The sequence below is a fragment of the Cricetulus griseus genome, chromosome 4 (assembly GCF_003668045.3).
Source record: "Cricetulus griseus strain 17A/GY chromosome 4, alternate assembly CriGri-PICRH-1.0, whole genome shotgun sequence".
Classification (NCBI taxonomy): domain Eukaryota; kingdom Metazoa; phylum Chordata; class Mammalia; order Rodentia; family Cricetidae; genus Cricetulus; species Cricetulus griseus.
In genome coordinates, this window is record NC_048597.1 from 147,489,833 (window position 1) to 147,509,227 (window position 19,395).

A 19,395-nucleotide genomic window follows, 5' to 3' on the forward strand; every position below is an offset into this window, starting at 1 on the left:
GCTCAGCCAGGGAAACTCTTCCCAGAATAGCTTATCTTTTAAAATGCTCTTCCCTGAGCTGGACATGGAGGAGTACACCTTTAATCCCAGTACTTGGGATACAGAAAGCAGGCAGAGCAGATCCCTGTGAGTTCAAGGCCAGCCTGGTCTACAGAGCAAGTTCCAGGATAGATAGGGGTTACACAGGGATACCCTGTCTCAAAACACCAAATAAAATGCTCTTCGAAAACAAATCCTCCCTCCAGAATTTAAGTTTTGCCTCTGCAAAGAGAGAAAGTAGAAAACCCTGGCTGGCCTGTGGCTAAAGTACTGAGTGTTCTAGGCAAACAACACCATGATTCCCAGGATCTCATCCATTGGCTCCCTGTCCTGGCCTCTGACAAAGACTCCTGTCTCCTCTAGTAAACCTGAGATTCCACACCCTGCTTTATAACAGATAAACAATTGGCCTTTTTAAAGGCCATCTGTATTTCTGAGCCACACCTCTCGCCTACTATCTCCCCCTTCTTCCCTGGGTGAGAGGGAACATAGACCTTAGAGAAAGACTCCATTAACAGTAGGAGGAGCCAACACAGGCTTTGTCCTACCAGGATGGCACAGGAAGACCAACTATGGGAGATGCCAACAGGCGGGCCCACAGGCTCTTTATGTTTGCCACCTACCATGGCCAGGGCCAGCCACATTTCCTGTGTTAGCTCTCAAGGGTCAGATAAGAGAAAGTTGAAAAAGAGTAAGAGGTAACATAATAGTGACACTCTTAAATCTATACCATATGCTGCAGGAAAGAGCTTTGTACACCTTACTTATCTAAGTGGGTTGCAACCCATGACATCGCTTTAGGAGGTTAACCCAGCATTTCAAAAAGGAAATAAAATAAGACTGGAAATCAATAGAAAATAAGACTGGTGATTACACCATAAAGTCTTGCTAGGTCATTAGAATAAATGCTCATCTTTGGCCTTTTGTTTTATGAAACTTCTGGCCTGCTTATATTCATGTGCATTTATTTATATGTACAGAATCATAATATAAAAGGTACCTCTCACTGAGGACAGAGACAAAACTGCTGCAAAATATTTCCTTATCTATTTCAGAACTGTCCCATCAAGATGTATTCAGTTACTAGCCCAGTATAACAAAGAAAATAGCAAAACCAACTTCCTCTCTGCCCCATGTCACAGCCACTGTTCTCACCTGCATTTTCAACATAACACCCTCCTTTCTGTTCCTCTTTCTTCTCCAGACCACATGAAGTGCTCAGAACCTAGAACACCCTCCTCTTATCTTTCCTGAGCGGGTTCCTTGTCAACCATCAGGTCTCTGCTTGTGTATGACCTCTACTTGCAGGGTCCCTAGGGCCCCCAGTCTGGGCAGCTTTCGGCTCATGGCTACTGAGACACAGTTCACTTGTGTGCTGTCTTCCCCTCTGAAACTCTAAAGAGAACCGACACATGTTGTTTGGACTAACCCACTAGAGCAACTGGACAGAGTATAACCTCACAATTGTTAAGTGAACAAAAATGCCCCAGGCCTTTTCATTGGCCAGTATCAAAGCCAGGACTACAAACTTAATCTGCCTGACCCAACACTTATTCCTTACCCTGTACCGTCAGGAAAGTGTTAGCACTGGAATGGAACCTAAATAAACCTAGTTCCTAAGCCCATGCTCCCTCCATGGTGTCACCGTTGTAAGGAAACCATGAAGGGCTTTTAGAGGCTGCCTCTTGTAGTCAGCTGATACTCTAGAAGGAATAAATGAGAAAAGAGACTGCATACTCTCAGATTTGAACAAGAGGAAAACATTACCATCAGTGAAGAAATACCAAAAGAAATCAGTCAAAAAGAAAAAGAAAAAGAAATCAGTCAAACACATGATTTATGCTGAGTCCAGGACAGCAACCAGCTCAGAAAATAAGGAAAGGGCTCTCCTAGGCAAGTGATATCATGGGAAGGAAGGCTGGAGAAGCAGCCAGAGAACACCAAAAAGACTTCAAAGATACAACTATGTGCTGGGCACAGAGGAATGAGGTTGCAGGGACTTCACTTTAAGGCACATGGGGTAGTAGGCAACAGTGAACTGTAATTCTGAAACCAAGAACAGGGACAGGGGCCATACAAGGTTCTAGGTGGGACCTGACTAGGATACCAAGAGCTGGAGAGTGGTCAGAATACTTTGATAATGCTGCCACCTTGTGGCTATGGAATGCCTGTCCCACAAAAAAAGCAATCTATGGATAGATCAGTTAATTCTCCTGTTACTGCTGAAATTTGTTAAAACCCATGTTAGTGCTAGTAATAATTTGGTAAGTCTTTATAGTAAACATTACTTCTGATGTTCAATTTTCTGTAAATAAGCCAAGCCTCTGGGTAATGGGACAGCCTGATTCCATAACTGTGAGTTGCTGGACTCCTGCTGCCCTGGCTGCCCTGACAGCACAACGGCTGTCAGTCAAACAGCTAGCCAGCACTGACCATTTTAAAGTCTTCATAGATAAAGTGAAGAAAATGGGTTCCTGATGAGTAGCTTCATTCAGTTAGCTTTGGTTATTTCAAGCTGTTTATAACAGACTTTGCTATTACAAGCTTAGCTAAACTCTAGAGTAGACTCTGCAACCATTTACCCATAGGCCAGAGACCTAGCAAAAGCAATAGTTGTAACTGGCACAAACACAAGCCTTCATTTGCATTTGAGGTGTGCTGTGATTTTTTTTTTTTTTCTATCTCCTCTCTGGCTTTGAGCAGCAGTTTAGTTCACTTAAGTAAACTGAGAGATAATCACCAGTTCTTGAAGGTACAGTCCCAGCCACAACCATTTCAGATAGTTTGCATCAGGCTTTTTGCTGTCACAGCCCTCAGTGGGCTGTGATATCCTATAACCAGGTCTTTCAGGCTAGAGAAAGAGCATTTATCCTGATGGGTTGCCAGAGGGACTGCTGTGACTGGTACAAAAGGGACAATGCCATGATTCATGGGAAACACAAACCTTCATTTGCATAATTAAGGCACCATCCCCTCTTTGGCCATATAAGCAGATAGGCTAAGAGACAACCTTCTGCCCAATTAGAACCAATAAATGTCTTCCCATGAGTGGTCTTTTCTTGCCTACTTTTGTTAATGCAGCTGAGCTGCAACACAAAGAGAGAAGCAACAGACATAACAGAGTGGCAGCACCCACAGAGGGAATAGAATGGCAATGGCAGACCAGCCCAGAGGCTGAGCTGCAAAACAGCAAGGCAGACAGCTGCCTGACAGCAGAAGCAGCAGCTGGATAGTGGACAGAGCAAGAAAAGGTGACAGAAACCAGAAGTAGAGAGAATGGGACTGGAGAGATGACTCAGTGCTCTTCCAGAGAATTGGGGTTTGTCCCCAGCTCCCACTTGATCCCTATATCCATCTGTAATCGCAGTTCCAAAAAATCTGATGCCCTCTTCTGGCCTCCAAGGGCATTGACCACACATGGTGCACAGACATACATGCAAGCAAACACCCACACACACAAAAATAAATCTTTTTTTAAAAAAAAAAAAAAAGACTATAAGTGGTCAGAGAAGAAAAACTACAGACTCTGATTGCTGGAAGAGTTCCAGAAAACTGCCAACTCATTAAAAATCAACATTCTCAGACACCCTAGGTCAAAAGATGTAAGGCTGGCTGCTATCAAATGCCATGGAATTCTGAGTTACACAAGCTCTCTGACATTTGTTGAGCTAAGAATCCTGATACCTGAGGCCGGAACAAGGATTAGCCACTAGATTCTAATCTAGAGGCTACACATGCCCGCGGCCATTGCTAACTGTTGTCCAGCACTGGGGGATAGAAAAGCTGCCAAAGACCCCCACAGGAAGAGTTTCTCCTCAACTGCCCATGACTTGATTCCTTTTCTTTCTTTTTGTGGTAAAGGGGATTAAACCTAGGGCCCACACTTGTGCAAGCACTCTACTGCTAAGCTATAACTTTAGTGTTCTTTGGCTTTTATTTTGAGATAGGGTCTCACTAAGTTGCCCAGGCTAGTCCTGAACTTGCTCTATGGCCCACATAGGCCTTAAACTTTTGAGCTTGTGCCTCAGCTTTCTAGTAGTTAGAACTACAGGCCTATGCCCAAAGCTGGAATCTTACCTATAGTCCCATCCATGTAGAAAGGACTATTTGTCTATCTCTTCACAATAACTTGTGGCCCTCTCTTTTATCATTTCCCTAAACATGCCTAAGGCAGAGAAGGTATCTTACTCGACTCTGAAGCGATGGTACTTAGCACTGGGCCCAGTACACCAAAACAGCAGTAGTAGCTACTATTAAATAGGTACTGCTTCTGAATAAATCACATACTGTATTCTTTTTTTTTGTTTTGTTTTTTGTTTTTTGTTTTTTTGAGAGACAGGGTTTCTCTGTGGCTTTGGAAGCTGTCCTGGAACTAGCTCTTGTAGACCAGGCTGGTCTCGAGCTCACAGAGATCCTCTGCCTCTGCCTCCCAAGTGCTGGGATTAAAGGTGTGCGCCACCAATGCCCAGCCACATACTGTATTCTTGAATTTTACCAATGCAGTACCTATGAGAATTTCAAATGCAAACCACAAGAAGATGTTTATTTCAATACCAGCTGGGAGTTTTGAAAGGCCAATGACCGAGAAATAAAGGCAGGCATCCCCAGAAAAAAAAAAAAATGTCTTTTAAAGACCAATATCTTTCTAATTATAATGTACATATGACTTGTAGAAAATCTAGCTGGCACACAGGCTCCACTTCTGTAGCCTGCAGTAGGGTCTTGGATTCTGTGTATGAAAAGCTCCTAGGCAGTGCTTAGAGTACTGTTCTACAGACCACATTCTGAATGGCAAAACCCTGGAAAATGGACTGAGAAATTATGGCTTGCAGGTTCTGTTTGACCCACCACCTGAGTGAACACCCAACAAGATGGAAGTGATATATTAATTTTTAGAGAAGTAGAAGAAGAGAAGAAATGATGAAGAGTCTGAGACCACCCATGCCTCAAAGCCTAGAACATTTACTTTGGTTCTTTACAAAAAGAGTCTGACAACTCACTATTTATGAAGCCACCCAGAGACAGGATAAATAGTCAAACAAGGGAAAAACACAGATTAGGCCCTGAAGCCAACTGTTGTGACTACCAAATCTCTAGGCCAGGTTTAGGTAGGGAAGGCAAACCACAAAACCCAGCACATGTGTTAAAAAGGCAGGGAAAGCAGAGCTCCCATCCCAGGCTCCCCAGTAGGGGTGATCATGAAGAAAGGGTTATGGAGACGTGGGGCTGAGTGGAGAGGAACCCTCACCAACTGCCACTATCAATATTCATCTTGGAAGGAAAACAGAGGGCAGTGACCACTACCACGTATGTGCAGTGTCACAGAAGTACAATGGAAAGGTAAAACAAGCAAGAAAAAAAGAGGCTTTGTGGATGCAGCAGGTTAACCCCAGCAACAGAAACTACTGAATTCTGGCTAGGAAGGGTAGTGGAAGGACTGGAGAAGGAGGAAGAGAATGATAGTAATGGCCCAGAGTCTATAGTCTGGTGGCTTCTGTAAGTCATGCCTGGGTACAGTGCATTCTGTCATGCTTCTGCTGCACTTTGTCAAGGAATACATTTACTTAAAGGTCAATGCTTACGAAAATAAATACAGCTGCCCATTTCCATCAGCTTAGACCAAAGAATCTGGCTGTCTTTTGGTGAAGAGCAGGATCTTGTGCTGTCTGCTCTGAAAGGTTTGCTTGTCTCATATCAAGGGATCACATGTATTTGCAAAGGAAAACAATAGCCCTCATTTATAGAGCTGTGGGAAATACTATTAAAAAAGACACTGGGACAGGATATACGGAAAGTCAGATTATTCTTAAATGCCAAAGGAGAAATAAGGGTACACGAGGATGTGGTCAAACGCCATTCCCTAGTTGGGAACCATTAAGGTCAACCCTCATGTGTTGCCTACAAAATCTTGACACATCATGTCTTTATTGGGGCATGGAATGTTTGTCTTTCAAGTGAATTAAAAAATGCTTTCAGAGCCAGGCAGTGGTGGCTCACACCTTTAATCCCAGCACTCAGGAGGCAGGCAGGTGGATCTCTATGAGTTCGAGACCAGCCTGGTCTACAGAAGCTAGTTCTAGGATAGCCTCCAAAGCCACAGAGAAACCCTGTCTCCAAAAAAAAAAAAACTGGAGAGATGGCTCAGAGGTTAAGAGCACTGATTATTCTTCCAGAGGTTCTGAGTTCAATTCCCAGCAACCACATTGTGGTTTACAACCATCTATAATAAGATCCAGTGTCCTCTTCCAGCCTGCAGGCAGGCATACATGCAGGCAGAACACAGTATACATAATAAATAAAATCTTTTTAAAAAAATGCTTTCAGGTCTGGAGACATGGCTCTGTTTAAGCACTGGCTGCTCTTCTAGAATACTGGGGTTCAACTCCTAGCACCCATATGGAGGCTCTTAAGTCTCTGTAACTCCAGTCCCAGGTGACCCAACACTCTGGCCTTTGTGGGCAAGAACGTTTTTAATCAAAACCAAATTTCTGTGCTCTTCCAGAAGACCTGGGTTCAATTCCCAGCACCCACATGTCTGTAACTCCAATTCCAGGGGATCTGACACCTTTACACCAATGCACATAAAATAAATTTAAATAAATTATTTAACAACAACAACAAAAAAACGCAACAAAACAAAACAAAAAACAATCAAATTTCTGTTAGTCATGTTTCTGCTAACTACTGCTAGTCTACTCAAGTTCATCCTGCTATATCTCTTCTACCAGGAAGTGGGGTTCTTCAGAGAAGTGACTACCTGTGCAGCATACAGCACATTGCAACAGAACATGGTGTAAGAGTGTGGTGAGATTTCAGTCTATTGAAATACTTCCTTTTCCCAGCACCTATTGCTGTGAGATTCTGAACTGGTTACTTAGTTTTTCCTCACTTATAAATTCTTCTCACAATAGTATTGTTCTATGGATTAAATGTTTTATATTTAATAATACATTTAATTTTATATATAATATGTAATATATTAACAGTTATAATAATAATAGTATATTTATACATCCTAAGTTAGCATAATAATAAGGGTTTTGAAAGTGTTGGAAATTATCAGTTATGCTCATTAATAGATGAATTTATTGCTGGGCCGTGGTGGCACACGCCTTTAATCCCAGCACTTGGGAGGCAGAAGCAGGCAGATGTCTCTGAGTTTGAGGTCAGCCTGTTGTACAGAGTGAGTTCCAGAACAGCCAGAACTATTATTCAATCCAATAAATCACTTACTCCCCCAAATATACTGCACCAGGAAATGTTATCCACCTTAGCAGTCATGGCAGTTCTTTGTTGTGGCAGCCCATCCTATGCATTGTGGGATGTTTCATGGCATGCCTGTCCTCAGATACTAGACGCCAGTGGCACATACACATCCAGCTCCAATAACCAAAATTGTCTTCAGAGATTGCCAGGTTCTCCGGAGGGAAAAGCCCTCCCTCTTTCATTTAGAACCACTGTATTGGAACTTTCAAGTTTGAAAGAGATTCTATTCACCACAGCCCTTAGTTTCCCACAAACCCATCCTCCCCACACAACCACAACGCCACTGTTTGCTCACCACTCAGATGCCTTGGAGGAAACAGGTTATAGGTGCTGTAGATATCATTGGAGAATTGCAACTTGAGCTCAGGGCTCCCCGTTAGGAGTTGGGCCACGTGTTCTACCTGAAATGGTGTCTTCTCTAGGATCACAACAGCATCTTCTCCAGGTGTATCCCCAGAGTCCTCATTCACCTGCAGGCAGAGATATCACCAGTGGATCCAAGGACAGCGCCACTAGAAAAGCCTGCACACCACAAGTAGAAGCTTCCAAAGCCTCTAAAATCCCAGCACTTAGGGCTAGGAAATAGTTTTGTTGACAAAATGCATTCCAGGCAAGTATGAAGACCTGAGTTCCATCCCCAGAACCCATGTAAAAAACTGGCCGAACTGGAAGGCAAACATAAGTGGACCCCTGAGGCATGCTGGCTAGCCAGCCTAGGCTAATTAGTGAGTTCTTCATCAGTGAGAAATCTTATACTAAAAGGCAATACAAGCAAGTAAAAAACAAGACAGAAACAATACCTGGGGTAGACTTCTGATCTCTACATGAACACACATCCAAACACACGCATGCAAAATAATATGCTCTATATCCTGAAGTAGTAAATATTCGGCCAAGATCTCATTCTTTATAAGCAAGAACATCCATCTCATTAGCATGCAATTTTGTTTACATCTTTAATAAAAAATTACATATACACCAAAGAACTGTTTAAAAATTTATTTCCAGGCCAGGCAGTGGTGGCGCATACTGAGTTTGTGGGCAGCCTTGTCTACTGAGTGAGTTCCGGGACAGCCAGGGCTAAACAGAAAAACCCTGTCTCAAAAAAAAAAAAAAAAAAAAATCATTTCCTTATTATTCATTAGTCATTATCAGTAAATGTTTGATTTGTATACCTATTTTATACACCTGTTGTGTAAAACTTTCTCAACAGAATGAAGTCACGAGTGGAAAAGTTTCAGGCAGGTCAGTCTATAGAAACCTTGACATCTGCCTCAGTAGTTTGAGATGGTCTCCAGCTCTGCTGCTAGATGCTAAGCACACGGTGTTACCGCCAGCAGCATATCTGCCTCCACAGACATGCTTCGCAGTCCAGGAACTATCAAGCACACGCCTGGGTCCCTGTCATACATGGAAGTCCACAGCGTGAGGAACAGGTTAACAACATAGGCTGGAACCATGTGAAGCAGGGACCAACCACATCTCATAGTTATCTCGTCACTTCCAGGGACAGGGCCCAGAGCAAGCACTTGCTGAGTTCCTGGCGCCTTTATACGTGATTGATGGTGAATGGCCTGGGGAATTTAACACGTGGTTTTCAAACTGGCAGATATTTGTAGGGAAGGAGAAAATGGGGAGATTAGACCTAGATGTGTGCGTTCCTTTAATTCCACAGGTAATATTGTCGCTCCAAGCATCGCAGTGGTGGTAACTCCACCTTCCCCGAATAATATGATTGGTAGTGAAAAACACTGCGCTCTGACGCGAAGATTGGTTCCCTCTTTCCCGCGTCCGCCCCCAACCCCCCGCCCCCCGGGTGCTTAATGGTACCTTCCCATGCAGGAAAATGATTTTGTCCCGCGCAGACTCCCTCAGTACTTTTTGTACTCTAAAGCCGGAGAACGGTAAGCGGACAGGGGCAGAGGCACCATTGCCAACGCCTGCTTCCTTCTCGTCTGTGCTGGGGGTTTCTGACTCCTCTGCCTCGGGTTCGCGCTTTCTCTTGAGTTGAGGCGCGGTATCCGCCATGCTGCCCGGGGAAGAGCCGTACCCGCCTGCACGTCTGAGCTGCTGCCCACGCCCCTTGCGCTTCCTCACAGCCTGTGAGGGCCTGGACTTCAACTCCCGGCATACTCTGGGCAGGAGAGGCCGCTACTTCATTTCCCAGCGTGCTGCGCGTCTCAGTTGGCTTCTGCAGGTTTTGCACCTGCTTACCTGAAGGGTCTTCTAATGGCCTTTGTGGAGGGGCAAACACAGTTCGGGTCTCTGGTCCTGCTGGCAGCCGGCGGGGTGTGTGGCCGTGGAGACAGCGCGGGAAACCAAAAACACCTTTGAGCTCTGTATGATCGACCCACAGTGTTAAATAATAATGGTTTACATTACCATCCCTACTCACAAGTGGGAGTGGAAGGAATGTTTTAAAAGTAAATGCACAAGCCATTTTATTTCTTGTTATTTTTTTAAACAGTGGATAACGTAAACCATTTCCCATTTTTCTCCCACTCTCCTAATTTTACATCATCTTTTTTCCCCCTTTATATGTAGACTTGGCCTTTTGTTTTTCGAAACAGGGTTTCTCTGTGTGGCTTTGGAGCCAGTCATGGAACTCGATCTGTAGACCAGGGCTGGCCTTAAACTCACAAAGATCGCTTGCTTCTGCCTCCCAAGTGCTGGGATTTAAAGTCATGCACCACCACCGCCCAGCTAGACTTGGCTTTTTTTTTTTTTTTTTTTTTTTTTTCCTCTTTTGCTGAAAAGGAAAAGTAAGCTAACAGGATGGATTGTACATTGTCTTTCCATCACTTCCTTCTACCCTGGAGGCTTCTTCCTCTAAATCCAGTTTGCCTGTAATTCTGCCCTGCTACACTGGGATGTGATTTGTTTTATTCTTTTATTGCAGCTGGAGGAGTGATAATAAAACTTGTTTGTGGGTTTTGTAGGTGTCTTGTGTCGCTATTTGTTCCGGCTAGCTCATTTTTCCTTCCCTTTAATTTGGCAGCTCCAAATATTGTCAAGAACAGATAGTCTGCCAAATGTTATTTTTGTAGTGTTTTAAATTTTTCAGACAAATGTAACGAATGTGGCAAAACTTTTTTTTTCAGTTATTAATATTAATGATGTAATTTTCAATCTGCTTTTTAGTTAGTAACAAAATGTACCTTGTTTTAATAATAGATTGAGTTTTGGATAGTATTCCATAGGAACATGAGTTGGATATGACTGTTTTAGAATAGAGGAACTTAGGGGACCTGGAATCTGGTATAATTATCTGCAATCGCCACTTGTCCACAGGCTTCCTTGCCTTCTACGAATATACAATCTGAGGTTATCAATTACATGCAAGACCAGAAAGAAATGTCCCACAAGGCCAATGGCAGTAGCAAAACCTACTCAGTTCTAGGACTTTATTTTTATGAAAATGTCTGAACATTTTTTCAACTCAGAAAAATGGGAAAAAAATGGCCTAGCATGATTATACATGTGTTTAATACCAGCACTCCATAGGCAGAGATGGGTGGGTTGCTGAGGTCTAACTAGAGCTACACAGTGAGACCCTGTTTCTTGAAGTATTACTTTGGATATATGTAGCCAAATGAGGAAAGAAACAAATCAGAATCCAGTCCAAATTGTAGGTATATATGTCAAAAACAATGAGTTAGCACTTTAGTAATAGATATTATTTTCCTTCCTTCTTCCCTCTCTCCCTCCCTCCCTCCCTCTCTCCTTCCTTCCCTCCCTCCCTCCTTCCTTCTATCCTTTCTGTTTTTTGGGACAAGGTCTCACTAGTTGCCCTGGCCTGGCCTGGAATTTGCTATGTAGACTAGGCTGCCTTGAATTCACAGATCCACCTGCCTCTGCCTCCTCAGTGCTGGGATTAAAGGCATGCATCATCACACCACATCCACATATTGTAAAATAAGTTTGTTATTTTTTTATGAAACTTGGAATGATAGTTTACGTGAATTCAAGTATAGTGATTAGTTATACAGACTCCTTTTCTCTTTCTAAACCTACTTTACTGGAACCCTTGATGAGGGAATTTGTGTTAGATGTGTGTGCACACCTGTGTTCAATGGGGATTGAACCTTGAGCAGTTAAGCATGTGCTCTGCCACAGAAACACACCCCAGTCCTTGAGTAGGCTTCCAACTTCTGGAGAGAGAAACCAAGTCAAGTACTCATCAAACCTCACCAGTAGTGCCTGTGTGAATTCCTGTCTTGACGCCCCTGGGCCTGCAGAAAGTGACATTCTTTGTTCATCACAATCCTAGGTGTTACTGGCTAGAGTAGAAGTCATAAGTAAAGGGGCTTTTTAAGAGTTGGTTTGGTCTGGGCAGTGGTGGCGCATGCTTTTAATCCCAGCACTCGGGAGGCAGAGACATGTGGATCTCTGTGAGTCTGAGGCCAGCCTAGTCTACAGAGTAAGTTTCAGGACAGGCTCCAAAACTACAGAGAAAACCTGTCCTGCTGTTTGACAGTGACAAGCTGTGGCAGCGCCCTCTGGTGAAATTAGCTTTTTTAGTCGGCTTCTCCTAATATGGAATTACATACTCAGAAAAAAAAAAAAACTGACGTTTCTTAAATTATTTCAGAGACATTTCTAAATCTGGAACAATAATAAATTTTGGGATTTTTGTTTTATTTGTGTTTTGGTTATTTAAGACAGGCTGACTTCAAACTGAACCCAACAAGAGTACAGGCATGCACTAAAATAATTTGTGTTTGGGATATTCATTCATTACATATGTGCTGGTATGCAAAAAATGACAAAACATTATCTCTCAATGGGTACAAAAGCTATAGAGAAAAATGGTTTTGTACATGGGATAAAACACCATAAATTCAAAACTTACAGATAAAGATTAGTGCTACCAACCCATCTCTTTAAATTTTTTTCATTAATTTCCAGTCAAAACCAACAAGCTATCTCTTTTGAAATTTTATTTATGCAGATTCAAGCCAAAAAGAAAAGAGAGAGCTGTGCTATCCAATGGGGAGGCGTAATAGCTTACATTATTGGCCACATTCTCAAGGGACATAGCCCATTGGTTGGCCATTCGGGGCCTCAGAACCTCTGTGTGTCTCCACTAGACAGAAACCTGAAGGAGTACACTGCATAAAACAATACAGGAAAACAAAAGCTGCCCGATGGCTCCTAGAAGTCAAGCTGGGTTTATAAATAATTCAAACAAGTCAAGCCTTTGGGCACAGTGGTATGTGCCTGTATTTCCAGCACATGGGAGGCAGAGGCAGGAGAATCATAAGTTGACAGCCAGCCTGGAATACATAGAGTGATCCTGTCTAAGACAACAAAAACACCAAAACAAACAAACAAAAAAAACCCACAGTTTTTATAAGTGTTATTTTTACGGAGCTAAGGCGGAAAAAAAATCTATCAAGGAAAGGCATTTATGGTGCTGTGGACTGGCCAGGTGGCTCAGCAAGTAAAAGTGCTTGCCAAAAAAGCCTGGTGACCTGAGTTCCAGCCCCAGATCCTATGGTAGGGGAGTGCTGACTTGGAAAAGTTGTTCTGATATCCATACATGTGCTGAGGTGTGATATGAGTGGTTATGAATTCACAGGTGCCTGTGTGCACACAATATTAATAATAGACATGTTTTAAAGAACTTTAACTTTGCTTTAAATTTGATCCCTGTTTAAATAGAGACTTGTTATATATACTCTCTGAATGTATCCATTCCAACACACAGATTATACTTCCAAAGGATCCAGGCAGACCTAGAAAGCAGGATGCAATGCTTACTTGCTTTCTTCATCTTTCAGAGAAGGGCTGGCAAGAGGGCTCATCAGGTAAAGGCACTGTAAGCATTTCTATGGCTTGGATGGGATGGCTGGGGATAGATTATGGCACTTGGGAGCCAAAGAATACTGAGTGTTACAGCTCGGATGTAAAGGTATTCTGGCACTTGGTAGCCATGTAAGAACATACACCTGGATGACCCTGCCCCCTAATGACGCAGGACACTCACAAGAAAATGTGCTAAGTCATCACCACGTCACCCACCACGCATTACAGCCTGCTTGAGGACTCTGCACATATGTGAAACCTCAGTGCGCATGCGCAGCCTTCCCTTTAAAAGGTCCAGCCTTCCTCGCCTTCTCACTCTCTGGCTCCTCTTGGGTTGACTGACAATCCAACCCCATCCTCCCCCCTCTTCTGGTAAATAAACTCCATGTGGGTTGTTCATCCGTAGCTTCCTTTCTTTACAGCCACAGCTGCAGCATAAAAGAATAACATTTGGTGCCTAGGATGTGGAAAGGCTCTCTCCCTGTGCTTTCCTCACAGCCCGCTGGCGGGCACGTGGGAAGGTGAAGGTACCCTTACACGCAGATCAACAATCCACACTCCATCTCACGCTTTTGCTGGGACTCTACATCCAACACCAGACCCTATTCAGTAAGGCTACCCCCTTTCAGTCGTCGTAAACATCTCCCTGAACCCAAAGGATTGACCATTGAGCATCCGGCACCCTTCTGGTGTTCTTGGTGGCAGGGGAGCACCCGGCCACAATCTTCACGGTCACGGTCAACCCCCTTCGCCGACAATCACTCCTAGCTTATTTCCTATGGGTGGCCCCATCAGTAGCTGCTTGCTCCCTCGGTGGCTAGCCGCTGTGGGACTGTTGGGTTCTTCTGTTTTCTTTTCAAGTTCTTCGGGACAGCTGAGTCCCTATTCAGACCCGGGGTCTATCGGGCTGAGGCCCTTTGGTACCCCCACAAGCTGACGAGCATTCGGAAAGGGGCTTTTACCGGTTTTTAACTTGTTCATCCATGGGAAATAAACCAACAAAGGAGATAAGCCCATCGACTCCACTGGGATGTCTTCTAGAAAACTTAAAACCCTTACACCTCATGCCAATCGTTAAGGCATCCAGACTCACGTATCTCGGTACAAAAAAATGGCCTAGGTACTCCTTAGAGAACCAATCTCACTAGCCCCCAAACAGAACTCTAGACCCCAAAGTTTTGCGGGATTTATCTAACTTCTGTCAGCAAACCGGAAGATGGAAGGAGTTACCCTATGTACAGGCCTTTTTCTATCTGCTAAACACTCTCTCTTTTTACTCTCTCTCTATGCCCTCTTTCTACTCCCTACATTCTCTCTCTATTCTCTCTCTGCCTCTCTATGGCGACCGGCCATAGCGGTCAGCCATTTATCCTGCTTCTCTTCTTCTTTAGTCTCCCTACTCTGAAACCGATTAACATGTCTAATATGTCTCATCTTGTGTCTCATCCTCCTCTTTTCTTCTCTATTTCTAATTTAAGCAAAAAATTGCTCTCTTCGTAAGCTCCCTCACAGCTTGCTGGTGGGATAGGCTTTCTCTGTAACCTTTCCTGCCAGGGATATGGGAAATTTCGGGGATCCTAAAATCTGAACTCATAACCCACTTCCATCTCAGCTTTTCCTGGCACTTCCTCCTGCCTGCATTGGCCTGAGATGCCAGAACTCTGTACACTTCAACTCGATGCTTTTCCAACTAACCATCTTTGGAACCCACTCATCTGCCTGTTTGCTACAATCTGGTAAGATATCCTTTAAATTTCTCGTGGGTCAGGTTTGGAATCCCGCTCCAGGAGCGGTGCTTTTTTGTTTTTTCAGTTCGGACTGCTGGGTCCTTTTTCAGTTTTGGGACAGCTGTGTCCCCTTCGGAGCCAAGCCCCTGGTAACTCCCATGGGCCAACAGGCATCCAGAGAGGAGCTTTTGCCGGTTTTTCCACTGCCTCACCCATGGGAAATGCATAAGGAACCTTTCTGGTTGCAGCCAACAAGCGGGTAAACAGACAAAAAAAGTGGCTTATGGTCACCACCATCTTGGCCATGTGGGCTAACCTGGGGACTGCCATCTTGGCCATATGACCTACCTGTAGGCATGCCCACTCATCGGCCTGTGCCAGCAAACCTGGCTGATGGACTTTTGCTTTCTGTCAGATTCTTTTTTTGCTTTTTGTGTATATCTGCACACCAGAAGAGGGCACCAGATCTTATAATGGATGGTTGTGAGCCACCACGTGGTTGCTGGGAATTGAACTCAGGACCTCTGGAAGAGCAGTCGGTGCTCTTAATTAACCTCTGATTCATCTCTCCAGCCCCTAACTCATGTATCTTTAAATGATGATCAAAGTTTAAAATCATAAAGGTCTATTTCAAATTAACAAAATATTTATACCACTCAGTCCATCATGTAAGCCATTTACAAAGATACAGCTTTTTATTACAAAAAGGGGATTTTTCTCTAAAGGCAAGCTTTTGACTGCTGAGATACTAAACAGAAAGACAGCCCTCAAATGCTCAGAGATCTAGAGAATATAGCATTTAAAATGTTTTGTTAAAGAGCTTTCTATGACAGAGAGATAGGCCAGCTGCTGGCCCCACTCCATTTCCTCCAAGAAGACTAATGGGCACTAAAGAAACTTCATCTCCAGTCAGTGACAATGCTAGTCACTGAGCAACCCTGCCCTTCACCTCAACTGCTACAAAGTACTCCAGACCATGGACAAGAAGACAGTGGAATCGACTTTCCCTGCGTTGCTTGGGCCATCGGTAGGGGCCTTCCTGTAGTCCATAATCCACAGGTCACATGCTATCAGCAAGAAGGCAGGTGTCCTGCAGCCCGCTACTATGGATGGAGGACCTTGGGGGTGGCTGTCCATGCAGCCTGCTGGCAAGGCTCTGTTATTTAATTAATTCAGGTAAAATCTTATCCTTCTCAAGAACTCTGATGCTTTTGACGACTGGTAGTCTTTTTGCAGCTTAAAGCAAAACGGATTTCAGGAACAGGTATTTTAGGGTTTATCTATGTGAAGATAGGAAAGTGTAAGGTGTGTGAAGGTCTGGGAATGTAGTTATGAAGGTCTGAGATGGAAAGGTCTAACACAGTGGATAAATCCAAGTTATGAAGGTCTGAGAATGGAAGGTATAAAGGTCTGAGAATGGAAGGTCTCTGATGGTAATGTAAGGTGTATGAACTAAAGTTATGAAGGTCTGAGAATAAAAAGGCTTAAGTGATGATAAAGTGAGTTCAGACATTAAAAAGAATGAAATGTGTTCCTGATTTCTCTATTTCTCATGCTACTGTTCATAGTAAAGTTCTACAATACCACTATAGGATCATAACTACAACGTCAAGACTAAGATGCTTTTCATTGTCCTAAAAAAAATCTGTCAATTTTAAAATGTTAATGCTTTTAGCCAAGTTGCTTCTAACAAAATAATGCTGCTAATGTGTCTCTTATGTTTCCATAAACTCTAAGGATTCTTGTAAGTTCCAGGGAGCCGAATCAGATCCAAACAGGTCAGATTCACTCCAGGTAATATTCAACCTTTCCCCAGTCCCAAATTCCTTTCCCTCATCTTGGGACACCTCGGGAACCCCTCCCTCATCTTATAATCTTCACTCAAATACCAGAGCCTAAGGAAAAAAAATTTTTTTTTCTAAACTCAACCTTGCCCACTGCTCTGCCAACATCTTGCCAGGTCTAAGAGGCGCCAGGGGTTCCATTGTTAGACCCCTGGAAAACTCAAGTACCCGGGGTCCCAGGCCACGTTCGCGGTCACCCGAATCACCAGGCGGATTTGAGAGCTTGCTGCAAACTGCATGAGGCTTTATTGTAATTTAACGAGCTAACCCCATGTTAGCTCGGGTCTTTTATCCACCTGCCATGGCGGATGGCTAGAAAAGACGGCTCCTAGGGCCTCCCAAGAGATCTTATAGGACAGCGTAAGGGGAGTGTCTAGGGGTACGCACAGACTCACGATTGGTGTGCCTCCAGGCTTGGAGGGCTTGCCCTGTGTTGATTGGTCAACTGGTTGTTATGGTCCATAGGCCCTCCCAGGGTGGTTGCTATGCTCTCGACGTCATTGCTGTGCTCTTTTCCGTAAAGCACACCCAGAGTCATAAAGCATAGCGCCACCAGCTAACTTCTGATTGGTTCCTCGTCACGAGGCAGGCATCTGACTTTCTAGTGACTAACTTCTGATGGGTTCCTTGTCACGAGGCAGGCATCTGACCTCTAAGTGACCAAGGCAAGTTTATGGCAAGCACGTGTTCGGCTGTTATGGCTGCCGAAAGGGGAGCAGGTCCCTTCACCATACAGCCTGGACTGCGATGAAACAACCAGGTACCCCAGGACATGGCAGCACCCCAACCTTCTTAGGTTCCCCCCAAAGACAGTCAATGACCCCAGGTCAGCAGGAAGCAGCCTTGAGATTTCTTCGTCCCTACTTCCCTAACCTGCCTCGCCCAATTCCCCACCTTTTATAATAACAGCCAGGATTGTAAGAATATACACCTGGATGACCCTGACCCCTAACGACAGGCGGGGCATGCACAGGAAAATGTGCTACATCATCATCACATCACCCGCCACGCATTACGGCCTGCGAGAGGACTCTGCGCATGCTTGAAACCTCAGTGCGCATGCGCAGCCTTCCCTTTATAAGGTCCAGCCTTCCTCACCTTCTCTCTCTCTGGCTCCTCTTGGGTTGGCTGACAATTCAACCCCATCCTCCCCCCCCTCTTCTGGTAAATAAACTCCATTTGGGTTGTTCATCCGTAGCTTCCTTTCTTTACACCCACTGCTGCGTAAAAGAATAACAAGCCAAGGAACACCACAGGTCACAGTAAGCATAGCAGCTTACAACCCTGCTTCCTGGAAAGGCTTCCCCCGTGTTAATCAGCTCTGCTTCTGCAGGAAAGGGTTTCCCTTGTGAAGCTGTGACAGTTCAGCTCTAGTCCCTCAGAGAGCAGAGTATAACAATTCGGCTTAGTCTGGGGTAGGTTTGGCAGAGTGTTACAGCCCTCCTCTACTCTGCTCCGCCCAGGGTCGACTCTGCTACCACAGGTCTCACCCAAACCTCATTCAAGAGATTTATTAGGAGGGAAAAATTCAGGAGAGTGGCTGCCCTCTGCCAGGGTGGCAGAAGACAGCCAGGCAGCCTGAACAGTCACAGGGTATATATAGGGATTCTTAGAGGGCAGAGTTTTTCCAGGATGGGGATTGGTCAGATTTCAATCCCTGAGCTTAGGATGGCTAGATATCCTGCTCAGGGATTGGTTAGTTTTCTGCACAGGTTTAGGGTCCGATTTGGCTCTGGTTTCAGGGCCAAAGTGTGTTTCTGTCACTGGTCCTTTTTAGCCTTTGGCTCTAGTTTTAAGGCCAGGGTGTATTTCTTTCACTGGCTCTGATTCCATGGACAAAGTGTGTTTCTTTGGCACTGGTTTTAGGGCCAGGGTGCATTTCTTTGGTTCTGGTTGCAGGGTCAAAGTGTGTTTCTTTGACTGGCCCTTTTTCCCTACAGGCACCACCCAAGAAAGCCTGATGAGATGAGTTCAATCGCTACAACCCACATAAAGGTGGATGAAAAGAAGCAGCTCCATAAAAGTATCTATCCTCTTACCTCTCAGCACATCACCACATATAAAAATAATAGTGGCAAGTTTTTTAAAATCTTACAAGGAAGTTGAAATACTTTGGATAAACATTCAAACTATTTTAACTTTTGTTTTCTGATTTGAGTTTCAAGTATTTTAACTTTTGCTTTCTGATTTGAGTTCAAACTTTTGTTTTCCGAGTTGAGCTCAAACTTTTTAACTTTTGTTTTCTGATTTGAGTTCTTAATTGTGTCAGGGTTGTATTAAGGGAATCTTTAAGACTCCTGTCACATTTATTTTTTATATGGAGGGGCTGTATGTGCACATGCCTCAGTGCTCAGGTAGAGGCAGGAGAGTTGCTGCAAGTTTGAAGCCTACTCTACACAGCAAATATTAGGCCAGCCAGTGCTACATAGTGATATACTATCTCAAAAAACAAACAAGAAAAGAATTTAAAAATGAAATCTGAGGCTACAAGAGAACAAAAAATATATATATGCTTTCTTCTGCCATTCAGAATGTGGAAAAGAAGGAATAAAGTGTTTTTGGTTTTGTTTTTAAAGGATTATTTATTATGTATACAGTGTTCTACCTGCATGTATGCCTGCAGGTCAGAAGAGGGCACCAGATCTCATTGTGGATGGTTGTGAGCCACCACCATATGGTTGTGGGAATTGAACTCAGGACCTCTGGAAGAG

General features: G+C 44.0%; 1 protein-coding gene across 1 annotated transcript in view; it reads right to left on the reverse strand.

Moving 5' to 3' along the window:
- Dcps (decapping enzyme, scavenger) overlaps positions 1–9,385 on the reverse strand; it is a 44,657-nt gene extending 35,272 nt beyond the window's left edge. Inside the window, exons 1-2 of the mRNA XM_027411774.2 lie at positions 9,136–9,385; positions 7,601–7,775 (exon numbers count right to left, since the gene is read on the reverse strand). Coding sequence (XP_027267575.1) covers positions 7,601–7,775; positions 9,136–9,333 — 373 coding nt within the window. The 5' untranslated portion in view covers positions 9,334–9,385. The remainder of the gene's footprint in view (positions 1–7,600; positions 7,776–9,135) is intronic.
- Positions 9,386–19,395: the final 10,010 nt, after the last annotated feature.